The sequence below is a fragment of the Gastrolobium bilobum genome, unplaced genomic scaffold, assembly GCF_033153095.1.
Source record: "Gastrolobium bilobum isolate Gb01-03AN ecotype WA unplaced genomic scaffold, APGP_CSIRO_Gbil_v1 utg12365, whole genome shotgun sequence".
Lineage (NCBI taxonomy): Eukaryota > Viridiplantae > Streptophyta > Magnoliopsida > Fabales > Fabaceae > Gastrolobium > Gastrolobium bilobum.
In genome coordinates, this window is record NW_026896861.1 from 116567 (window position 1) to 141053 (window position 24487).

Consider the following 24487-nt stretch of genomic DNA (forward strand, 5'->3'; position numbering starts at 1 on the left):
GTGAAATAGTTACTTGCCATACAAACATTAGGGGTAGGGAATAAGATTTAATATTGATCCATGGTAAATTAAATTTTTTTACATAATTATTTAATTATAATTATCTTGTTATTAATTTTTTTAACAAAATCAAACATTAGGTGTTTAGGAAGGCAGCCCGGGAGCCTATGGCCTGACTAAGCTTATTTGTTACACAAGTTAGATCAAGATATTTTTAAAAATTTACTAAACTGAAAAGACCAGGTTTTCGGTCATCAAAAAGGCTTCATGTGTGTGTGTGAGTATATATATAAACATGGGAAATACTACTCTCATTTTACATGAAATAGTTATCTCCTTTTCTCTCACTTCGAAAATCGTGCCCCTTCTTTTTCTTTTTCTTTTTTTTTGCTTTTAAACAGCGGGCCCTACTTGGATTCTCTCTGTAACATGAGAAAACTACTCTCATGTTACATGAGAGTAATATTACCCTATAAACATTTACTAAACTGAAAAGACCAGGTTTTAAGTCAAGCTCAAGTTTATGTTTAGAAAATATGTCAAATCCGCTTAAGACCTGGTCTAAATTATCCCTAGTAAACAATTTAAATAATATAACATATGGCTAAATGATAATTAAAAAAATTAGTCTGTTAAAATATAGTTATAGCAGAGCGCTTATGGAAGTGAATGTTTATATTGGATCAAGTTGGTGTATAACAGAACAAATGAGAGGACACGAGCAATCCAGAATCAAGTCTTAGGCCGGTTAAGTGAGCTACGTAGTCAAACAATGTGGCAATTAGTTTAGGGGGTTACCATTAAGTAAAGCGTTAGGCCGGTTGGCCAAATCATACGGCCATTAATTTATAGGGCTAACCAGTAGCCCTAAAGCAACTAAATATACCGAAGATATCCTCTCAAACTCACATGATCATACAACTTGGTCAGCAGCTCAAATAGTCAAAGGTCTCATGAGTTCAGATTCAGTCAAAAAGGACAACATTCATAATTGTCGACAATATCTCGGCCTCCTCTAACGGTAACATGCACCTACCCACCTGCTTTTCGTAAAGGTGCTTCGAGATGTGCCTCAAATCAGAATTAAAAAAGGAAAAACAAAGAAAAGGATGGAGCTAACGGAAAAGAGAAAAAATGAAAAAAAGATGCCACACAAATCTGGCTAACTCCAATCCTTACATTAGCCACAATGTGGAAACCAAGTCTTGTAACTAAACAGTGGCAGGTTTAAGCAAGCAGCAGGCTTAGTTGTAATGAACTCAGCATTGGCAGTGCTTATTTTGAGATGCGGAGGAGAAATCTGGTAGCCTGAAAGTAAGGATCTTTTGACGATATTATAAACTAGTTTGTTTAAGGATCAAGTGCAGTCATCGGAAAGATGTCTCTATTTTCATTTTGTCATGAAGAGTGACTACCAAGTTATGGGCATCATCCAGAAGCTTCCAAACATCAAGGTGTCCTGCCATGCCATTGCATTCCTTAATGATCTCGTCCATGCTGCTATACTTTTCAATTATCAATTTCCTTCTCTGTAACACTGATGCAGCTATTGCATAAAGCAATAAATTATCTGTTGGAGGAGCACGCTGCCTAATTCTGCTCCATGCAGATTTCCCAATACCAGCCCGGATGGCTGCTTGATCTGCCCACATTACTTCCCAAAGGCAAAGAGTCTGTTCAAATGTCAACTCCCTTCTAAACAATACCACCACCATCCTATACACAAAAAAGCAATCCTCGGCCTGGAGCTTCTCCAAATGCCTAAACAGGTGGGCATCCTTAAACTTGATAATTTTTGCAACTATATCGAGTTGCCTCCTAATACCCACCTCATCAAGCCTGAAATTCTGCCGAGCCTTCTTCATGAATCCAACAAAACACCAGAAAGCCTCGTGATCTTCTGATATAACACTAACTATAGGAGATAGCAGATCACTCATACCCTGGCAGTAGCCAATTTCAGGGTCATATAGTGCATATGCTTCAAGAATAGCAACTAGTCGAGCAGCATGAAAGATTCTGCTGGCATCCAGGTGACCATAATCCTTCAAGCCAACAGCTTCAGCAGAGCGAAACGCCCTACTGTCCGGTACAACAGCTTGAGAGGGGGAGTATGGCATCCATTCTGCATTGGCACGTACTGCATCAAGTCGGATGATCCGTTGCCATGTGGTAAAATCTTCATCAGTTAGTTTTGATGGGGCTTCAATTTGAGAGGGAGAAGAATTTCCCTTGGAAGCTGTCCTGGAATTGTTCTCTTCCAGGCCATCGTCAGAAGGAAATGACTGAATTACCTCAGGACCTTCCGAGGAGTCTGAATCTGTGGAATCAGTATCCAGTGCAGAGGCATCAGCATTGCTGACGTTAGGAGCATCATCTCCTTGCAACAGGGCACTAGATGGATCATCTGAATATTCAACATCTGGGCTCCGTTCCTCACTAGAAAGGGATTCTCTGGCACTCGTTGCATCTTCAGAACTAGGAGAACCAGAATCTTGAATAACACTTCCACTATCTCCGTCATAGTTGATTCCACCTATTTCATTTAACTGAAAGCTCCCACTGCTGAGCTTTAGGAGTTGCCGGCATTGTCTGCGGAGTTTCTCATATTCCTTTCTGTGTTTAGAGATTTAGCATAAAAGTAACATTATGTTAAACTGGACGAACAGAAGAGGGAAGTGCAAAAAAATAAAATAAAAAATAAAATAAAGACTGGAGAAACATGATGGTTAAAGCATGGATTTGAGGATCAAACTTGTAAGCTTACCTATTTTGAGTTCTTATAACATCCCTTTCTTCTTTGGTACTGTCCAAGTCATAGCTGGTAACCATATAAAAGTTTGTCTAAGCAAATGAATACATGTAGAAAAGAATGGGAAAAAAATTGTAATAACATGACATAAACAAAGGAGAAGGTAATCAATATTCCTCCTAATGCATAACAAGAAACTAAGCATCAAGTTTTGGCTATTAAAAAATGAAAGATAATTAAAGCTACAACACAGACACTTAAAATATCAAAAGAGCAGCGAGAGAATATACACTTCAAATATTAATAGGAAACTGCAAATTTTGCTTCGTGTGTATGTCCTTTTTGTATCTCATGTCTGTCTAAAATTAATACTTCCTAGATCCCAGGTATGTAAGAAAATATATAGTAAAGATCATTCAGAAATGAAACATGAAAGACATCATGCTTACACTCCAAGTAGGAATGGCCAAACTTCAGCTCTAATACTAGGATCGACGCCCTGCATCAGATATTTATAATGTAATCAATTTTCAAAATGAAACACCAAAAACACAAATTTAAAATCTAGATAAACAGATTAGTAAACTCACTCCACTGCGAACTCTTTTCACGAACTTAATTCCTCCGTCCCGAATTCTCCCATCTTGGGTAAACAAGCTTTTCCATTGCTGAGGTGAAAGGACATGTTTTCTTTTCCTGCGTGACCATGGTGATTTAAGACGTCCCCTGAAATTTCGCCACAAAGAATTACTCATTACTACTAATTGTGTGTAAGTTTAGAATAGAGAATAGGCAGCAAACAATCATTTAAGAAATTTAGGGGAGTGAAAAAGTACACAGAAAAATATATTGTTCCAGAGCATAAACTTTTTCAAGCCAATAGCAGCTTTCTTCTTTCTACATGGGAAAAACTGAGCAAGCATAAACAAATTTTAGTATTTTACAACTACATATCTATGTACATTACAGCTCTGTCACAGATTTCATACATTTTGATTTCATTAGTATTTATGGATTCTGGAGTAAAATGTTTCTCTGTAGAACTATCTTATTTTTTTAATGTTAAAACAATTAAAATCATTCAGTGATAGAAGCCCTCAACTTACATAGTTAATATAGTAATATGCAGCTATAAATTTACATATGAAAACGAACAACATCAAGTTTGAGAAGCGCCAGTCTACTTAAATACACATCAGAGTTCTTGTCCGATGAGCACTTCACAACTGACATCAATAATACTACATGTTTGTTGCTCCGTGTACTGCTAAATTTACAAAACAGAGTCTTGGAATATCAAAACAGAAATTCAAATCACAAGATTACAGCATCACATTTGTTTGTTTAAATTTTTAACTTGAGTAATTAATTCATTTATCCAGAGGGAGGAAGGAAACAAACTATTCCAAGTAAAAATTTATGGGCATGCAATTCAAAGGAAAAGAAAAGAAAAAGGAAGAGGACATAGTGTATAGAAAGTTGTCCTTGAAGACTCGAACACATCAACATCCCTAAGATAAGTATCCCGAAAAAATCTAGACTATTAAAGCCTCAAAATTGTAATCCTTGACGCAATAGGTTGTTGATTGACAGACTACAACTGTAATATTTTTCTTAAATCTTCTTAAACGCCAAAAATTTAATTAGGTCCACAAAACATAATTCCTCAGTCTCCAAATGAACACAATCACTAAATATACTCTAGCATAGATCTTCCTTTCCAGCTCAGGAAGACACAAGCCAAGATATATGGCAAGAACATGGGTTTTGATATCCGATCAAGATCACTATTAGGCTACATTTTCCCCCAGCACGGGTGATTTCTTCACACGCAATTGATTTGACATGAGAAATGGGAATCAGAGGATAAAAAGTTCAAGGCAAGAGGAAAGATACTTCAGATTGAAGAAATATCCCACAAAAACAAAAATGGATAATAAAAAAAAAAAAACGAGAATATCCCACCACAACCAAAAGAGAGATCAACCCTTGTTCTCCTTTTGAAGGAGAAATCAGGAAAATTTAATTTATTATTATTAAAAAAAAAAAATTGTAATCCCAACAAATCAACCATTCTACCAGCGAAACACACAAGCAGACCGAAATGCTGCCGAAAAAAGAGACCCAAAATAGAAACATGGAAGTGCGAAGCAGAAAAACGCAAAACACACAACCCGATCAACCTAAGCTGACACTGATAGCAACATTGGGAATGCCCAGAAGTGGAGATCTGGCACGAAATAAACAGAGAAGTAACAGAAATCTTAGCGCTGAAAAAGATAAAAAATAAAATCAAGTGAGAGCAAAAGGAGAGAAGAAGAACTCACCGATCAGAGGACGAACAAGAAGCTGGTGAGGAAGAAGTGACAACGAATAGAACCGAACGCAAATGGATCCACGACGAAGATGACGACGATGATGACGATGATGAAGAAGGAGAGGAATTCGAAGACGACGAAGATGAATTGAGACTTTTTCTAAGGGGATTCATCTATAAATTCCTTCTACGCACACTTTTTCTTCCCCCTTTTAGTGTAAAGAAATCGGAATCGAAAACAATATCATCTAGGTCTGAGTGAGACAGTGAGCTAGGGTTTTTGCGATTGCGATGCTCTCTCTAATTTGTTCATTTGAGGGTTTCTTCGGTTTTTTACCTACTGGCACTGTAGAAGATGACAGCGACGAGAGCAAGGCCAGCCAAGGCCGTGAAGAGCACCACCGGAGAGGATGGCACCGCCGCCGCGGCCATAAATGAAAACCTGCCGCCGCCGCCGGAGAAGAAGGGAGTGTCGTTGTTGGTACTCAAGTTAGTGGATGTGAACATGGAGGACAGAGAGAGAACCGAAATTACTGAAATGCCCTTGCTATGATCCTTCTTCTTTCCACTGATTCTGCAATTTTCTTTCAGGGAAGAGAGAAGGGTAACGCGAAAACCAACTCGTCTGATTTCTTCTGCTTTTGATTTTTGTGTTTTTAGAGAGAGAAGAGAGAGAAAGGACTGAGAGGGAAAAGGGAAGAAGACTAGTATAGGGTGAAGAAAGAATCTATGCATATGTTAGTTGAATAGAGTGCTTTGGGCTTTTACTTTCATAGAGTAGAGGAGAGGGAACTAATCATACTCTATCCCAGCAACCATCCCTAAAACGCTACCGTTTCTGTCACTAATCTCATCTTTCAAACTAACTAACCTTTGTCTTTTTTTCATATAGATGTTAATTACCTTTTCAAAGCAGCGAGTGATTACCGTATTTTTATAAGTTTCAACTCTTTAAATTCGAGTTGAATTAAAGTTTAATCATAGTTAAAGTTTTATATCTCTCTTCAAAGATCTATTTAATAGGAATCTAACATGATTTTCTCCTCATCAACTCATTTTGTGTTGCTAATTGAGTTATACCTATTGATACCATCTAACCTCTTTCATCCTTCATATTGAGGCAAAGGTTTTAAACTTTTAATTAATTGATAACTATGTTAAGAAGTTTATCTCTCTCACTCATGGCTCACTACTTGCCTTCTTTACATAAATGAACAAATTGGCAAGTTGCTTTCTAATCTAATCCAATCACGGGGGTCAAAATTTTATAATGGCTAAAGTGATTAAATGTTGCATACATATACTTCCGTTTACTTTGCATGCTTGGTTGTTCATCAAATTTAATTTTGGAGGATACTTAATTAGTCCCTTAGCTATTAGGAAAATTTACTCTTTATTTATTGTGATTATTTAAACTATTTGAATTTATTTGTCTAATTTTCGCCCTCATTACCACTGTAGTAAAAAAAACAAATAATAATGTGTTACTTATATATTAATTTGCATGTTAATTAGACAAAATCGCATAACAATAATTGAATTAAGATTAGTCATACCAATCCAGGTTTCGGTCTCAAGTCACATGTTCTCATTTTAAAACTAAATACTTTAAGCAATTGTTCTTAAAATATTACCATAGCATGTGGTGCTAAATATCTCTGCATGATGAGGTTTTTGCGAAATTTGCAATTGAATTGAAAGTTTATTTATATTATATTTCATCGACTTATATGAAAATTAATGTAAAAATATTTTGACTTTAAATTGATTATACTAAAATCATTTGGACAAATTTTATTTTATTATGCATATTATTAGGAATAAGTATAACCATAATATTGGAGATAAATATCATATTAAAAAAGGATAATAGGTTCTGTTTATATTTTCATTTTATTTCGTAAGTTAGTTGTATATATATATATATATATATATATATATATATATATATATTTGAGTTACTAATTATACAAAGACCTCTAATTCAATGATGAAATATATAATATTTTTCGAAATATTTATCACATATTAATTATGGGTTCGCTTTTTCTACAGTCAATGTAGATAACTTATCTACATTGAGTCCAAAATGACGTCGTTTTGAGACGAAAATCAAAGTATTTTTGTAATTATAATTTATTTCAAGGTTAGAATAGTCTTTTTCATTATAATTTTTTAAATTTTCAACCCAAAACGACGTCATTTATAGTGTAAGACTTTTAAGTCTTATAAAAAACTCCAGAGTAAAGATTTTAAATCTTACTTCCCATCGCAGTCGTTGATGGACAGAAATCAACGGTTGTCATTTATAGTGTAAGACTTATAAGTCTCTCCATACATATATATATATATTCCACATGACCATATCATATTTTTTTCCACATGAGATGATCCATTTCCTATGGATCTGGATCCTCTCGTGTGAAAATCCAAATGATCATATCATGTGGGGAATCATAACCATACAAAGGTAAATCAACAGTTATGATTTCGTAACTACCTATTTTAACATTTTTTTTCTCTCCTCCTTTATTACTATTGATCCATATGGGTTTTACATTTCTGCAGCTGTTGTATGTAACACCCCGTATATAACTGGTAATGTTATCACTATCGTATTAAGCTGCGCTTAATTAAAAATGCAGAATATCTTTTTCTTTTCAATTATGATGACATTAATCATTACCAACTTGATTACTTAACCATTTTCAAAACATCGCCTGTATGTACATTGCAATAAACAGCTAACTGAAATACTTCATTAATTAGAATAACATAAGTATGAGTCTCTAGTCATGGAACTACAAAACGTAGACCGGATCATCTAACAGTTTATACAACTCAACTCAAAAGTACTAACAACATAGTGGCATGGACAACTCCCATGCTCACCCCAAATAAGGCAACAAAACCCACATAAGTCTCAACTCAACTCAACTCCACCCCAAGCTCACTTACATGTGCAATATAAGTTCAAAAGCAGTTCATCAATATCATTTCTAAAACAGTGCAATGCAGCAGATAATCATGTCATGTGTGTCAATACTATTCTACTGGCCAGAGAAATGCAAGATTTATATACGCCAAATACCCACACATAGTGCAAGACGCTACTTGCATCCACCCAGGATCACCGTCTTGTATGACGCCACATACTCAGGCTTACCGTCAAGATGGAACAACACATGCATATTAAAAGTCATTACACATAAAGCTCAACAGCATTCCAAATATATCAAAGCATGTAACACAGCATGCATATAACCATTCCCCCACGGGGCACGATGGAACTACACAATGGCTAAACCGAGGACACGAAAGCTTACCTTGCAAGCTAACTATCCAATGCCAAGAGTCCACACAAGCTCAAGGCCCACAAGCAGCAAAATCACAATCTGCCCATACCATAATTAATCATCAATAATCATACCTCAGATTACACAAGTGATTACGTCTTTCTTACTCATTTTAACTCATTACATGTTGTTTCTGCAAGAAGCATTCGAATACTCCACGAGTAGTATTCGAATACTTCACGAGTAGTATTCGAATACTCCAGCTCTCCAGAAAGTATTCGATTACTTTCACTAAAGTATTTGAATACTCACAAGTATCCGAATACTTTTTTCCCCAGTATCCGAATACCTCAGTATCCGAATACCAAACCTCACTGTATTCGAATACCTTACAGTATTCGAATACTTCTTCAAAGGTATCCGAATACTTTTCTTCCCAGAAAAGTATTCTCATACTCCTGCAAGGAGTATTCGATTACCAAGGACAAGTATTCGAATACTACACGGAAAGTATTCGAATACTTCTCCAACAGAATGCAGAAATTCGAGCCAACTTCTGCATAATGCCAAATTTAAGGATCCAAAAGCGATTGGGAGTCCAATGACTCCCTAAACAGATAACCATCAACATGTTATGAACCCAAAAACACATTCATTTACTCAAAAGGTTAAAGTTCCTCTTTTTAATTGATTAAACAAGCTTTAGGTCTCAAAATGACACCAAGGTGATCATGGCTCACCTCAAGAGCTCTAAACTCCGAAAATGAAGCAGAAAGGAAGCCTCCAATGCAACCCCAAGGTTCTGACTTCACAAGGCTACGAAAATACACTTCAAGCTTGACCCTTTGTGCCAAAAGGTGGCTTCTTGAAGCTCAAGAAGCCAAGAACAAGGTTACATAACCCAAACCCAAGAAGACAACCCCAAAGTCTGCCACTTCACCTCACCAAAGAGGCCACAAACTCAGAATGGTACACTCCACACCCTCCCAAGGCCAACTCATACAAGGCCCAAGTGTTTAGATAGAAGAACAACCAAGAAAAGTGGTCTCTTGATGGGATTTTGCCAAGAACAAGGGAAGAGTGGCAATGGAACAGTGCACACACACCCCTGACCAGCCAACACTCACGTAGGGAATAGAATTAACCTAGGGCTTTGAGCCCAAAAGTTATATATATAGTCTCATTAACTCAAACCACGCAGTATTAGCAAAAATAGTTACGCTTAGCATTTTAATCCCAAACTCAGGATTCTTAAACTACTCAATTTTAGAAGAATTATCATATTTTTCTTATATTTTTCACAGCACCTTTCTGGTAGGCGCTTTTCATAGCCAATACCTGTTTCTGGCACCAGTTCTCATTATTTTAACTTGAAACTTGTTTTACAAGTCCTACATATTATTCTAGTAATTATCATGCACTTATTATAATTTTTCGGGATATTTTTTTGGTACGCATTTATACCGACTAGCAGAACCAGTATCTGCACTTTTCATCAGAAAAGCGACTTTCAGCATTATAACTCAATTACTATAATTATTAGAGCCTCAATATAATTATTAGGGTCAATTATGGAATTATCTCATTAAACTCATAATTAACTGATTAATTTTCTTAATTAACGGTGCGAGTTCTTACACTGTACGTGCAACAATCAAATATTTGCCATATATATATTTGAAAGCATTAAATGCAGGAATCATAACCATACAAAGGATGAAAGCATTAAATGTGAAAAATCATAATCATACACATGTCGTTGCTGTACGTAAAACTTTAAATGATTTTACCTATATATATATATATATAGGGTTCGCTTTTTCTGCAGTTACTGCAGAAAAGTTATCTGCAGTAAGCCCAATACGACGTCGTTTTGGGTGAAAATCATGGTATGTTTGTAATTTTAATTTATTTCAAGGTTATAATAGTCTTTGTATTTATAATTTTTTAAGATTTCAATACCAAAACGACGTCGTTTGAAAAAAATGCAGATAACTTATCTGCAGTAACTGCAGAAACATTTTTCCCATATATATATATATAGGGCTTATCATTTCTCAAGCTGCTTGAGATAATTTTATCTCCGGCTACTAAATCATAACCGTACAAAGATGGATCAATGATGATAAAGGAAGAGAGAGAAAAAGGGAATCATAACCATTCAAAGGTGAATCAATTAATATAAGAAAATAAATAAAAAAACGACGTAATTTTGGGGTGGCCGGAGATAAACTTATCTCAAGTTACCGGAAACATGTTTTTCCCATATATATATCATAATAATATTTCTGCAGTTACTACAGATAATTTATCTGCATTTACTCCCAAAACAATGTCGTATTAGGCTTACTGCAAAAAAAAACGAATCATATATATATATATATATATGCGTTTTATTATTCTCCTTTTACATAAGATAATTATCTTATGTTGTAGAGAGAAAATAGATGGGTCCCACCATTACAAGAAAAAAGAAAAAAAAGAAAAAGGTGAGGTGCAAAAATCGAAGTGAGAGAGTAGGAGAGAAGTTATCTTATCTAAAAGAAGAGTAATAATTTACAAAAAAAAAAAAGAAGAGTAATATTTCCCTATATATATATATATATATATATATATATATATATATATATATATAAAAGAGGTAAGATCCTTAGACACCTCATCTGAGAGTCATTAGATCAAAAAAGATCAACGACTCTAATTTGTAAGCATTTGACACCATTGATCTTTTTTGATCTAATGGCTCTCAAATGAGGTGTCAAGGGATCCTATATCTCTCTCTCTATATATATATATATATGGCTTATCGTTTCTCAAACTGCTTGAGATAACTTCATCTCCGACACCTAAATCATAACCGTACAAAGATGAATCAATGGTGATAAAGAAAGAGAGAGAAAAATGGAATCATAACCATTCAAAAGTAAATCAATTAATATAACAAAATAAATGAATAAAACGACATAGTTTTGAGCGTAGACGGAGATAAATATATCTCAAGTTGCTTGAGAAATATTTTTATCATATATATATAGTGACAAGACAATTTATATCGGTATAAGAATAATAAATCTTGCACTCAATCTTAACGTGCAGTTGATTTTCGTCCATCAAATGACTGTAATTAATTGAATCATTCTATTTAATTAATGAGTTTGATGCTTGTCATTTTAAATGACATAAGTTATGTCATTTTAGGAGAGAGAAAGACACGAGGAATGGAAATCATGGGAGAGAAAGTGAGTGATTTCTTTTATTTTAATTTTTTTATTTTGTGTCTATCTCTCTATTAAAATGATGTAACTCTATGTCATTTAAAATGATAAACACTTTTCTCTTAATTAATTAATTTATACCGTTGTACGAATAATAAATTTTACACTCAATCTTAACCGTTGATTTCTATTATTCGAACAGTTAAGATTAATTGAGTTATTTAAATTAATTAATTATTAATTCTCAAAAAATTACAACCATAGATGAAAATCAACAATTAAGATTAAGTGTAAGATTTATTATTTTTATATCGGTGTAAGAAAATTTTGTCCATGTATATATATATACATATATATTTTAAAAATTTAGTATTTCTCATATAATAAATAATAAAATTATTTTATATAACTCAAAATGGTGTTATTTTGAAACGTAGAAAAAAAGAGTAAAGACACTTAAAAAAAATTCATGTTACATTACAAAAACAAAAATTTTACAATGTCCTTTATTTTATTTTTCCATGCAATCCTAAAATATATCGTTTCAAAATTTTGTCTATTTTGTCTGCTCTTTTTTTTTTTTTTCCTCCTCCAAATGAAAAGTTAGTCTTAAAAGAAGAAGAAGAAGGCAGTAATCGAGGTAACACCGCTGCATATTCTTCAATTAAACTAATCTAGTAAGTAGTAACCCAAAGACTCCATAGCTTATTTCAGGTTTCAGCAATATTAACCACATTCATTATATGTTATGGTATGTTACGGGATCCCCATATGATAAAAGGTAATTACTTTCAAACCAGATTATTGAATCACAATACGTGTATTGTTTAGTTAACTTTTTGTATCATATATCATAAATTTAGGAGTGTGCATGGAGCAATTTATAACCGGTTTTAACAAAAATCGAACCGAACCGGTTTTAAACGGTTTGGTTTTCAAACCGAACCGGTTTTCATTTTTTAAAACTGATTTTTAATTTTCTAAACCGATTTGAAACCGATTTCAAAACTGGTTTATGGTTTATAACCGGTTTTGATTTAAAATCGATTTTAAACCGGTTTTAATTCAAAATCGGTTTTAAACAAAACCGGTTATGAACCATAAGTCGGTTATCAAGTTCAAAATCGGTTTTTGATGGGTTGTGCTATTTTTATAAGTAGTCGTTTATTTCTCCCGGTTATAGGTAGTTGACCAACTATTTATTGCAAGAATCTTCATTGTTTTGAAACTTTCCAGACAAAATGATTCTTATAGAAATTGTTTCACGTGGTTTTGAGAGTGATTGATAGAAGAACAGTTGAATTATTTTAAAATTATAAAAAAACAATTGCTCTTCGTTATGTTACTGTGAGTTTCATTTGAACTGATAGAGGAAGGTATGGGTAGGGGTGTTCAAAATGTCCAAAAGAACTAAACTAATCCATAACCAAACTGCTCCATATTTTTAAGGGTTTGTTTTTTCTGATGTTACTGTAGATAACTTTATCTAATGTTCATCAAAACGACGTCGTTTTGGGACGGAAATCATGGTATTTTTGTAATTTTAATTTATTTCAGGGTTATAATAGTCTTTATCACTCTAATTTTTTAATTTTTCAAACCCAAAACGACGTCGTTTCGATGAACATTAGATAAAGTTATCTAAAGTAACACCGGAAACTTTTTTCCCTATTTTTAAAATCGGTTATTTTTAAAAATCGGTTTTATATGAAACTATATTTTATTTTTATAATCTGGTATTTACCAACCATAAAAATAATTGATTATCCATAACCAAACTGGTCTATAATTAAAGAACAAATAAGTAAATCCGTTGTGAGATGTACTTTTAACGGCGCTTTCAGAGATGTTAAGCCAATTAATTAATTTCGTTGCCATTTTCGTTATATTTTTTAACTTCATTTTTGTCATTTCAAAGCCTTCGCCTTGGTCATTTTTTTTGGGAAAAAAAATTGTTACGTTACGTAAGAAGTGCTTTCTTTGGATGCAACCTTTCGATTTATGTGTAATTTTTTTTTAAATAAATATTTTCTACTTGAGCTGTTTAATTTTTTTTGCTAATTTATTGTTTGGAAGTTTGAGTTAATTGACTAATATAATAAGCATAATAAAAAAATAATACTTATTCATTCTTTAATTGTAGAGTAGTTTTGTTATGGATAACCATGGATAACCAATTATTTTTATGGTTTGGTAAATAACCAGTTTATAAAATAAAATGCGGTTTCATATGAAACCAGTTTTTAAAATGTGCAGCAGTTTGGTTATGGATCAGTTTGGTTCTTTTGGACATTTTGAACACCCCTGCATAAATTGTATCGAATAGTAAGATATAAAAATATAATAAAAAATTATTTAAAAATAGATATTAAAATATTTATTTAATTATTTCCTTTATTAATACAGATTTTTTAGATTGATTTTTCACTTTTTCTGCAGTTATTGCAGATAAGTTATCTACAGTAAGCCCGATATGACGTCGTTTTGGAGCGAAAATCATGGTGTTTTTGTAATTTTAATTTATTTCAGGGTTATTATATTCTTTATAAATAAATTTTTTAATATTTCAATCCCTAAACGACGTCATTTTGAGAATAAATGCAGATAACTTATCTGCAGTAACTGCAGAAATATTTTTCTGTTAAATCATAAATGAAATCTTTATTTTCTTTTCCTTAATAATAATAATTTTTTAGATTTTTTTATTTTAAATCATAAATCAATTTTTTTTTTATATTAAAAATTTTAATTTAATTTTCGTATCGTATAATATAGGATACGTATTGTACCGCCCAATACAAACAACTTTCCAATACATTCCACGATACGTATTGTTATGCTTGTGCATCGTATCATATTATATGAATCGCATTGTGCATCGTACAATATTGATAATTATGCTGTCAAAAATAGATTTGATTAGGACAATAGAATAATGAAATTAGTGTTTCTTATATTATAGCAGATAATTTTATCTACTATATATATATATATATATATAAGGCAAGATTTTTTGACATCGGTGTCAAATTTAAAATTTTATTTAACGACTTTCAGATGAGTTGTCAAATTTTAAATTTGACATTAGTGTCAAACGATCCTACCTTCATATAAAAATGTATGAGGTCTATTTTTTTTCTTTCTCAAACTCACATATTTTTACGTGTATTATAATAGACAAATTCTCTCGGAAATATTAATCCTAGAATAATAGTAAGTAGTAATCCTCAGTCAAAAGGAGGTTGAATTTGTATAGAGAACACCACCGACCTACTTGAACTTCAGGTCACTTTTGAAAAGCATGTCACAGATATTATTTGCTTTATGGAAAAGTTAAATATATTACTTGAAGAATTTTATTTCTTAGTATAGTATGGTACTATTAACAGTGCATTTAGCCAAAGATAATTTGAAAATTGCCCAAAATTTATTAAGTGGGGTTCTTTGAATGAACAACCGATCGATCATTTTGTACTGTTTGTTATTATTATTGTTATTGTTATTTTGTCAAAAAAGAAAAGGACAAGTTTCATCTATGTGTAATTGTCAACTAAGCAACTAACAATAACGTCGAATTGTGTATCCAGAAAAAAAAATTCTAGACATATCAGTCAACAAAATCAGGCGCGGTGATTTAAAAAAAAATTAAAAAGGAAAAGATAAGTGAAAAAACAAATAAAATAACAACATAATAAGAAAAATTTTATTTAAGAAAATTCTTACTTTTTAATTTAAAATTTAAAATTATTAAAAAGAACTATTTTCAAGAACCATAACATAATAATTAAACCTGCAGTATAATAGTTTTTCTTTATTTTTTATTTCTCACCGATTTATTGATTAGTATGGCGGGTCAGAGGTAGCCCATAATTAAATATTATTATTAATAGATTAATTTGCATCAACCGCAATAAATGGGTTTAATATAATATTTCAACCCAAAATTTTATACTATTAAATTTATGAGTCATTTAATTTATATGAATTTCACTTAGTTTATTATCAAATAATTTTGAATTTTATCACACTTGAATATCCCAAAAGTTATGTATCTAAAAGTTGAGATTATTAATTAAACTTGAACAAACACTGCTTGTTGATCCACTACTTGGCAATATGGCAATTAAATTAATTGTTTTAATACCTTACCCATTAATTTTAGATATGTTAAAATTTGATTGTTTTTAGAATACAACTTTTAAAAAAAAGAGGAAAAAATTTATCTTCGTAATCTCGAGATTTGTTTTTGTCTTCCTAAAGAGTGAATACTTTTTTTTTTTTTTTGAAAAAATAAAGAGTGAATACTTGAGAGGCTATGATATTTCATATTCTTGCGGGCTCCACGGTTTTCCAATTTTGTTGCTTTCCCATCAATTGCCACTTTGAGATCCGACAGTGGATTATAAAATAAGTGTCCCTAAATGATATGTTTTGCCTTCTATAATGTATCAAATATATTATCTACAATTCCATTGCTACAATGGAGGCATTTCGTTTGTTAGCCAGAACCATTCAACGTAGTCATGATGAAGAGTCCACTTTCAAAAAACCATGTTCTACCTTCCTTCACACAAATATCTAGGGTGATAACTCATAACCCAATGTTTTCTCTATTAACAGAAACAGTGGCCATGAGAATATCAACCAGGGCAACCAGAAAGCATATTAATTGGGTCATCGACATGCAAGGTAGAACCCTTTCTTAAAAAATAAGAAGTAAAAAAGAAGAAAATATACAGAAAAAGAAAAAAACAAACAATCCATTGAGGTCCATATGTTTTACTTTTAAAAATATTTCATGTTTTATAGGTCCTTTTCATCATCTACCACAATGATGAAAGAGATTCCAAAGAATAAACAGTGAATCCAAAGCGAGCCTAGTCGATAATGACAACACCAACATGCCAAGGGTGTGTGTCGTGTAAATATTGCCCCCTAATTTCAACATTGTACACTGCTCGCTGTTATCCTAAAGCATGGCCTTAATTATGTGAAGTGATTGCAGTCAAAAGTCAAAACTGCTAATGATGAAGTTGTTGTTTTGGTTTTTACGCAACTCTGAGCCCCTTGATCGGCACTTTTTCATAGTGGCATGGCATGAGGTATAAATTCTATCTTAAACCGGTTAACTAAACTACAAAAACAAAAAGTAAAAACATCAATAAATCATCACTATAGATAAGCCTAATAATTATTTGATTTCAATAGTGACATGGGATTTAATTTCAGTACATTTTACTTCAGTCTTCTACTCTTTTTATTTCCCTTTTTTACTTTTGGTTTTGGACCTTTTCATTTATTGATAAGCTCAAGGTTAGGAAGCCTGACCAATTTGGTCTGACCTGGAATTAATAGAACTGTGATGGATGGTCTTATTATGTGGTGGTATGAATAAAGCTGGCATGTAAGGGTAGATCACTGTGTCAAATATGAACAAAATGTGCTATTTGCAGAGAGACTTTTACCAGGCATGCATTAAAGTGACATCTAATACAAAGAAGTGGGTTTTTTTTTTTTTTGGGGGGGGGGGGGGGGGGGGGGGGGGGGGAGCAAAAGTTAAAGTACTACATCAAACGAAACATTATCTTCTTGGACTAACCATCCAATTTGCTTGCAAATTGCATTAGAAATGATGCTCGTTTGAGAAAATAATGCAGGATTAGAAACCAATGTAAAATATACATGCAAAAGAAAGGAGTACAAAACCCAATGCCATATAAAACCAAAATAGACACATTAAACAGTGCGTAAAGAGTACATTGTTCGCAACCCCCAAATTTATACTGCCCATGTGCTCAGAGGGCTTTTCTTGCTTAGATTAATGTATTTTACAAGTCGCACCTTGTTCTATGTGGATATTCTTAATGTGACTGTTAAGTATAAGATCAAATTCCTGATTCTGCTTTTGTTTTTTTTTACTTTTAAAAATTGCTTAGATTTTTTCTTACAGAACTTTCATAAATTTTATTTTGAGAATAATTTTTGAAAATTTGTTGATGTTCCGGTGATGATGGCAGCTGCAATAGCAGCTCCAGCAACTAGTGGCAACGGCTCCGGTGATCACTGTGGTTTGAAGTATATAATTTATAAAAATAAGAAGAAAAAAAAAAAACTAAAATATATTTTTATTTTTCTATCCTAAAAATAATATATGAAGAATAAGTTCTCAAATTGATAAAAAATAAAAAACAAGTTTTGTTTTGTGTCTTACTCTTCAGGTAGTGGCAAATTCGCGCACAAGGCAGGAATCATTGCCTATTTGCGATTTCCTGTCATACCGACTTCCCCGAAAGTACCAAGGAATGTGTAGGGCACAATACATGGCACCGATTGCGGGGAAGGACAAATTAACATAGATCGATCATTTGATTCATTTAAATGACAGGGATGGAACAATAGCATTCCAAAACCGAATGAACATTTAAGTTTGAACATATTAAGAACTTGAGGTCACCACCCCAAAACTACCCCAAAAGCTAGCTCAAGGGGTGGGAGTGCCCAAAGCCTTATAAAGGCCATATTAGTTGCTCATCCAATTAACGTGGGCCTATATATCTCAACACGCCCCCTCACGCAAGAGCCCTTTAGGCTAGAAGCGTGGAAATTGCACAGGCCTATTTTTAGTTTACCTTTTTGTGTTTTTTTTTTTTATTTTAATTCCACTTTTTAAAGCGGGGAACGGTGAGGCTCTGATACTATATTAAGAACCTTGAGGTCACCACCCCAAAAGCTAGCTCAAGGGGTGGGAGTGCCCAAAACCTTATAAAGGCCATATTAGTTGCCCATCCAATTAATGTGAGATTATATATCTCAACAGAACACAACTTAAAAGATGACTTAGAAAGAAAGTCAAGATAGGTAAGTACACTTATTTGTCACCCTAACATAGGAATCAGATAAGCTGAGGTACGACATAACTCAGGTTGTTGCATGAAGAGGGAAGGGCGGGGTTGCTTCACATTAATAGGAAATTTGGGAAGGGAAGAATTTAGAAATTTTGAAGCAAAAACACTTCATATTGCACCCTGTTCTTCACTTTAGTCCTTTTATTGTCACAAGAGACAAAGAAGACGCCCTCCCCAGTGTTAACTATCACTGAGATAAGGAGATTCAACACTAGATATGTCTGTTCTCATACACAAACTCAATATTGCAAAGGTAAATACACTAGCACAACGCTTTAATCAACTGGCTTAGCTGCAGGATCTACAGCTTCGAGGCTGCACCTTTGTCTAAGAACCATTTCAACTCCCCTTCAGGTGAAACCATTGCAGCAGGTAGCTTATCAGAATTTTGAGATCTGCCCAGTGCAGAGTGAACGGCATCTGCTTTACCAGCACCAGTCACAACAAGTGCTATGTAAGCAGAAGAATTAATCACAGGAAAGGTGAAAGTTATTCTCTCTGGAGGTGGTTTTGGCGAGTCCTTAATGAAGGTAACCCATTTTTTATTCTCCTCCACAAGAGGATGCCCCGGGAACAAAGAAGCTACATGCCCATCAGGGCCCATGCCCAGCAGCATTAGATCAAATTTTGGAAACCCGCTGACAGATGACAAAGCTATCACATTATTCTTGACCAAGTGCCTGAGACATGTCTCATAGTCATCAGCCGCTCCTTCAGCTGACAGGGCATCATTGATTGCATAAACATTGCCTGGAGGAATGGGCACCTGCCAAGAGAACCGTGATCAAAGTACCAACAGGTTAGATTGACAGAAAATTATCCTGATAGAAGACTGGGGAGGGAGACAGTAAACCTTGGTCATTTAGTCATTTTAAAGAAGACAATACATGAACAATTTATAGCATATAACTTGAAACTGAAAGCAATCCTTTTTGAGATATGATCTTTTTATACCGGCGTGAGTTATGTTCTCAATTTTAATCATTGATCTCATTTGCATCTAACGGCTCATGTGACAAATAAATTAGAGTCATTATATGCAAATAGATTAACTGTTAATATTATGTGTAATACTTATTATTCTAACACCGAAGTAAGTTGATCCTAACCCATTCTTTTCCTCTCTTGCATCATTTTATAGGAATGAGCAAAACATTCAACAAATTTGTGAATATAATACCATCCTATCCAACATGGGGATTCATTTGCCTGATCTTCTATAAAGAAATAGTCTCTCCCTGAAATGCTTGTACTTGTCCATTCACTTCGTCACTTACTAGATATCTTTTTTCCCAGGATATCTTCACACCCTTTTTTGGTTTGAGATTAATCTCTTTGAATAGGGAGATATGTGATTAGGCCTCCCCACAAGTAAAGTCTCCATGCTCCAACCTTTGTCCTCCCCTGGGAGCACATCTGGGAGCACATACCATTGCACCCAACACCTTGTTAGCCGCTTAATAGATACTCTTGTAAAGAACCAATTCGATCCAACTTAAGCTGTTGGGTGAGGGTTTTTTTAATGGTTTATATTATTCTCTACTACATCCCCTCACACAAGAACCCTTTGGATTTAAAGAGTGGATATTGCACGGGCTCAATTTTTTGTTTACCTTATGCTTTACTTAATTCCACTAGAAAGTGGGGTCAATAAGGATTGAACTCGTGACCTCATTGTCACTAAAACCCTCGTACGATGTAAAAAACTAATTCAACCAAAAACTTAAGCTTTTGAAGGAAAACATGTCCATATACCATGTTCTATCCAATTCCAAAATGGAGTTCCTATCCTCACATAAGCGCTGTTTTTTTGCAATGGTTTCAACTCGATGAATTACATCCTTCGAATCAACCTCCTTTAATTTTTCCCAATTTTCTAATCGCAACACATAATGAACCCAAATAATAATAATTTCAATAATCGGAAATATGTTCAGGCTAAATAAATAATTTAATGAGATGACACCTAAAAAATCATGAACAACAAACCTTGGAGAGAAACCCATCAAGAGCAAGCTTGTAGTTGCTATCTTCATGAGTCTTTGGCACGACTCTCTCATCCACCCAAAACACATGCCATTTATGCCAATCAAGAGAATCAGCATAAGGAGGTTCCAGCAGTTCCCTGAAATCCCAACACAAAAAAGCATTCACCCAAAGGAAAAAAGTCCTCGTAATCCCATTAAACAATAACATTAATCTAATTCAATACAATTGATTATTATTATTATTATTATTATTAAAAAAAAGGAAAAAGAAAAAAAGAAAGTCACCGGAGATAGTTGATCAAGGAGCCACCAGACAAGACGACAGTGAAAGCCCCTCTTTGAGCGGTGAACTTATTGGAGAGATCGGCGACATATTTGGCCAAAGACACCGCAAGCTCCTCCTTTTCAAAGACCTCCACCGCAACGTTCTTCGTCTCCGACATTGACGCTTTCACCTGGCAAAGAAGCCTTTTGGGTTTGGCACTAACCACAGAAACCCCTTTGAATCTGAGGGGGCGAAAGAAGATTTTGTTGGAGGGTGGCTGCAGGTTTGGGTTTGGTAGGGACACGAATGGGATTTGCAAATTGTTGGTAAGCAAAGTGGAGTGTGTGCAGGCCATGTGCACTGTGTCGAGGGCTTCCTCTTATAAGGTGCAGTCAAATCAAACGCAACACATTGAAGCCTCCCATTTCGTGCACTTTCTTCTCCAACACCTATTTCTTCATTGACTTGGCGTTACTATCAACCAAGGTGCTCTTCCTAAAATTCATATTATAGAAGTTAACTTTTGAGAAACCAAAATAAAAAATAAAAAAATGAAGAATTAGTGAAGAAGTAAAATATAATATAATTTTTACTAAATGATACACTTTTTTTTGTTGTAGATGTTAAATTTAGAAAGCAAGAAAAGTGAAGGGATGGGATTAAATGAATAATCTTTTTGTTATAATATATAGCTTTTATAGATATGATTAGAATTTAGGAATCTGCAAAATAATCAAAAAAATGAACCGAACCGCCTTTAAAATAATTGGTTTTTAAAAACCAGTTAATGAACCGAACCAATTTTTAAAGAACCAGTTCATGAACCGAACCGGTTTTTAGAACCAGTATAAGAGCTGAACCATTTTGAACCGAATCGAACCGTTTCCGAACCGAACCGAATCGTTTTCAAACTGAATCAAATTGATTTTTATAACTTTATTTTTTAAATTTTAAATATTTTTCTTTTCAAAAGAGGATCGATCCAAACCGAACCGAACCATTTCCAACTGAACCGAACCACTTCCGAACCGAACCAAATCATTTCTGAACCGAACCATTTAAACCAATTCGATTCGATTTTTCAAAAAATCCGATTCGATTCACCCATGCACATCTCTAGATATGATGGTGGAGAAGGAAATTTATTCTGAATAACATATTGTATACTTTTCATTGACATGATTGTCGAGAATAAATGTATTTAGATTTTTTTTTTATCGAAAAATGATGATTGTAACAAAAAAAAACCTTTCATGAAAGTTTTATGAATTATTGTTATGGGAGAATATAGTTATTTTTAAAATTATTGTTTTCTTTGATTACTCGTGTTTTTGTATGTATTCTTTTTTCATAATTAATTTTGTGAAAATGTTTTTGTACTAAATATCATTATTCTTTTCTAAATTTATATGATGTTTCGTTTAATAAAAGTTTGTCTGTAGACACTTATTTTTAGTAATTTAAAAAATAATATACAGTTTTTTTTTTCTTACAAAAAGGCTTTACTTGCAAGTTGCAACAAAGTTCACTCTCTCTCCTTTACTTCTTGAATCAAATTATTCTATTCATGATAATGTTCAAGAGGATAGTAATACGATAATGTTTATGAGATACTTAAATAATATCTATTTACATTCAAAAGGGACCCCCCAAAAAAGGTTACCATTATTCATACTTATTTAGTGTCAATGCCTTATAAATAATTCGAACTATGGTCGGCAGCACCATCATATTCGTACGCCTTATTTTCTCTAGCTCTAGCAGAAGTTTATGAATAATTGAATACATTAATTCACTACTTATACAGCTTTGAAGCTGCACCCTTGTCTAGTGTTAATCACCAAGAGACAAGAGGTATTCATTGTAATCCTTGTTATATTAAACTACACAACATTGGTGCTATTATATAGCAAACTAATTGAAGAATACAAAGAGACACACTCAATGTGTGACTTCTATACTATGTACAGCAATACTCCCCTCAAGTTAGAGCATATAGATCGTATGCACCAAGCTTGTTACATATCTGGTCTATCCTAGGTCCTCTCAAAGACTTAGTAAATACATCAGCTAATTGATCATTTGAGTTGACAAAACGAGTGACTATATCTCCTGAGAGAACCTTTTCCCTAAGGAAATGACAATCTATCTCAATGTGCTTAGTCCTTTCATGAAACACTGGATTTGAAGCAATATGCAAAGCAGCTTGATTATCACAAATGAGAGATGTTGGGCCAGTGTCTCCAAACTTGAGTTCCTTCAGTAGCTGTTTTAACCAGATGAGTTCACAGGTAGCTGTGGCCATGGAGCGATATTCTGCTTCAACACTTGATCTAGCAACTACACTTTGCTTCTTACTTCTCCAGGAAATCAAGTTATCTCCAACGAATACACAATACCCAGAAGTGGATCTTCTATCAATAGGAGAACCTGCCCAATCAGCATCTGAGTATCCTACAACTCTGGTATGACCTTTGTTCTCATAGAGAAGACCTTTGCCAGGAGCAGTCTTGATGTACTTGAGGATACAGATTACTGCATTCCAGTGATCTTCACAGAGAGAATTCAAGAACTGACTTACTACACTGACTGCAAAGGAAATGTCTGGTCGAGTAACTGTGAGATAGTTCAGTTTCCCAACCAATCTTCTATACCTTTCTGGATCAGAAAATAGCTCCCCCTGATTTGGTAAAAGCTTGACATTTGGATCCATAGGAGTATCAACGGGCTTAGCATTTAACAATGTTGTTTCCTCAAGAATATCCATAGCATATTTTCTCTGTGATAGTACAATGCCATATTTGGATTAGGCCACTTCTATCCCTAAGAAATATCGGAGTCTTCCAAGGTCCTTTGTTTGAAAAAGATGGCACAAATGTTGTTTTATCTGAGTTATGCCATGAGTATCATTACCTGTAATGACGATATCATCAACATATACTACCAAATAAATAGAACCTGAATCAGAGTGTCTGTAAAAGACTGAGTGATCAGCCTCACTTCGAGTCATGCCAAACTGCTGCACAACAGTGCTAAACCTTCCAAACCAAGCCCCGGGAGACTGCTTTAGACCATACAAGGATCTTCGAAGACGACAAACTAGGTTAGACTCCCCCTGAGCAACAAACCCAGGAGGTTGCTCCACATAAACCTCTTCCCGCAGATCACCATGGAGGAAAGCATTCTTTATGTCCAGCTGATACATAGGCCAGTGATGAATGGCTGCCATAGTAATAAAGAGGCGAACAGAAGTCATTTTCGCCACGGGAGAAAATGTGTCACCATAGTCAAGGCCAAATATCTGAGTATAACCTTTAGCCACCAAGCGGGCCTTAAGACGGTCCACCTGACCATCCGGACCAACTTTAACCGTGTATATCCATCGACAGCCAACAACAGACTTCCCAAAGGGAAGGGGAACCAGATCCCAGGTACCACTACTATGAAGTGCACTCATCTCATTAATCATGGCCTGTCACCAACCAGAATGTGATAACGCCTCACCTGTAGTCTTAGGAACAGATATAGAAGAAAGAGAAGAGAGACAAGCAAAATGGGATGGTGAAAGACGATGATAACTCAAATTTATTAAATACCTGGGAGGGGGACGGGAATCACGAGTACCTTTTCGGAGTGCAATGGGCACATCAATGTCAGACGGAAGGATCGGAGCTGCTGATGACGGAAGTGAGTCCACAGGAGCCTCAGTAACAATAGGGGCAGACTCGGTGGGGGCAGGGTCCTGGGGA

The 24487-nt window shown here is 34.2% G+C and overlaps 2 protein-coding genes across 3 annotated transcripts; both read right to left on the reverse strand.

The window, feature by feature from the left end:
• Nucleotides 1-871: 871 nt before the first annotated feature.
• On the reverse strand, nucleotides 872-5816 carry LOC133302433 (rab GTPase-activating protein 22-like). 2 transcript variants are annotated; one of them, XM_061502200.1, is made up of 6 exons: nucleotides 5080-5816; nucleotides 3343-3478; nucleotides 3202-3251; nucleotides 2768-2821; nucleotides 2551-2616; nucleotides 872-2460 (listed from the first exon to the last, which is right to left on the reverse strand). In XM_061502200.1, exons 1-6 carry the CDS (start codon nucleotides 5241-5243, stop codon nucleotides 1368-1370), a joined length of 1563 nt encoding a protein of 520 aa, XP_061358184.1. In that variant the 5' UTR covers nucleotides 5244-5816; the 3' UTR covers nucleotides 872-1367. The 2 variants fall into 2 exon arrangements, with proteins under 2 accessions (XP_061358184.1, XP_061358183.1); XM_061502199.1 differs by having other exon boundaries at nucleotides 872-2616.
• Nucleotides 5817-18490: 12674 nt separating this feature from the next.
• Nucleotides 18491-21191, reverse strand: LOC133302434 (probable 6-phosphogluconolactonase 4, chloroplastic). The gene is made up of 3 exons (XM_061502201.1): nucleotides 20759-21191; nucleotides 20475-20610; nucleotides 18491-19251 (listed from the first exon to the last, which is right to left on the reverse strand). The coding sequence occupies exons 1-3, from the start codon at nucleotides 21091-21093 to the stop codon at nucleotides 18787-18789; spliced, it is 936 nt and encodes a 311-aa protein (XP_061358185.1). The 5' UTR covers nucleotides 21094-21191; the 3' UTR covers nucleotides 18491-18786.
• Nucleotides 21192-24487: the final 3296 nt, after the last annotated feature.

What these genes read in the sequence shown, in the direction of transcription:
- LOC133302433 (XM_061502199.1), bottom strand. Translation starts at nt 5,243, where the DNA reads ATGAATCCCCTTAGAAAAAGTCTCAATTCATCTTCGTCGTCTTCGAAT. An exon ending in TCTTGTTCGTCCTCTGATCG is followed by an intron (nt 3,479 to 5,079) that starts GTGAGTTCTTCT and finishes GCGAAATTTCAG; the next exon opens with GGGACGTCTTAAATCACCAT. An exon ending in TGGCCATTCCTACTTGGAGT is followed by an intron (nt 2,822 to 3,201) that starts GTAAGCATGATG and finishes TATGGTTACCAG; the next exon opens with CTATGACTTGGACAGTACCA.
- LOC133302434 (XM_061502201.1), bottom strand. Translation starts at nt 21,093, where the DNA reads ATGGCCTGCACACACTCCACTTTGCTTACCAACAATTTGCAAATCCCA. An exon ending in TCCTTGATCAACTATCTCCG is followed by an intron (nt 20,611 to 20,758) that starts GTGACTTTCTTT and finishes TTGGGATTTCAG; the next exon opens with GGAACTGCTGGAACCTCCTT. An exon ending in TTGATGGGTTTCTCTCCAAG is followed by an intron (nt 19,252 to 20,474) that starts GTTTGTTGTTCA and finishes TTCTCTTGGCAG; the next exon opens with GTGCCCATTCCTCCAGGCAA.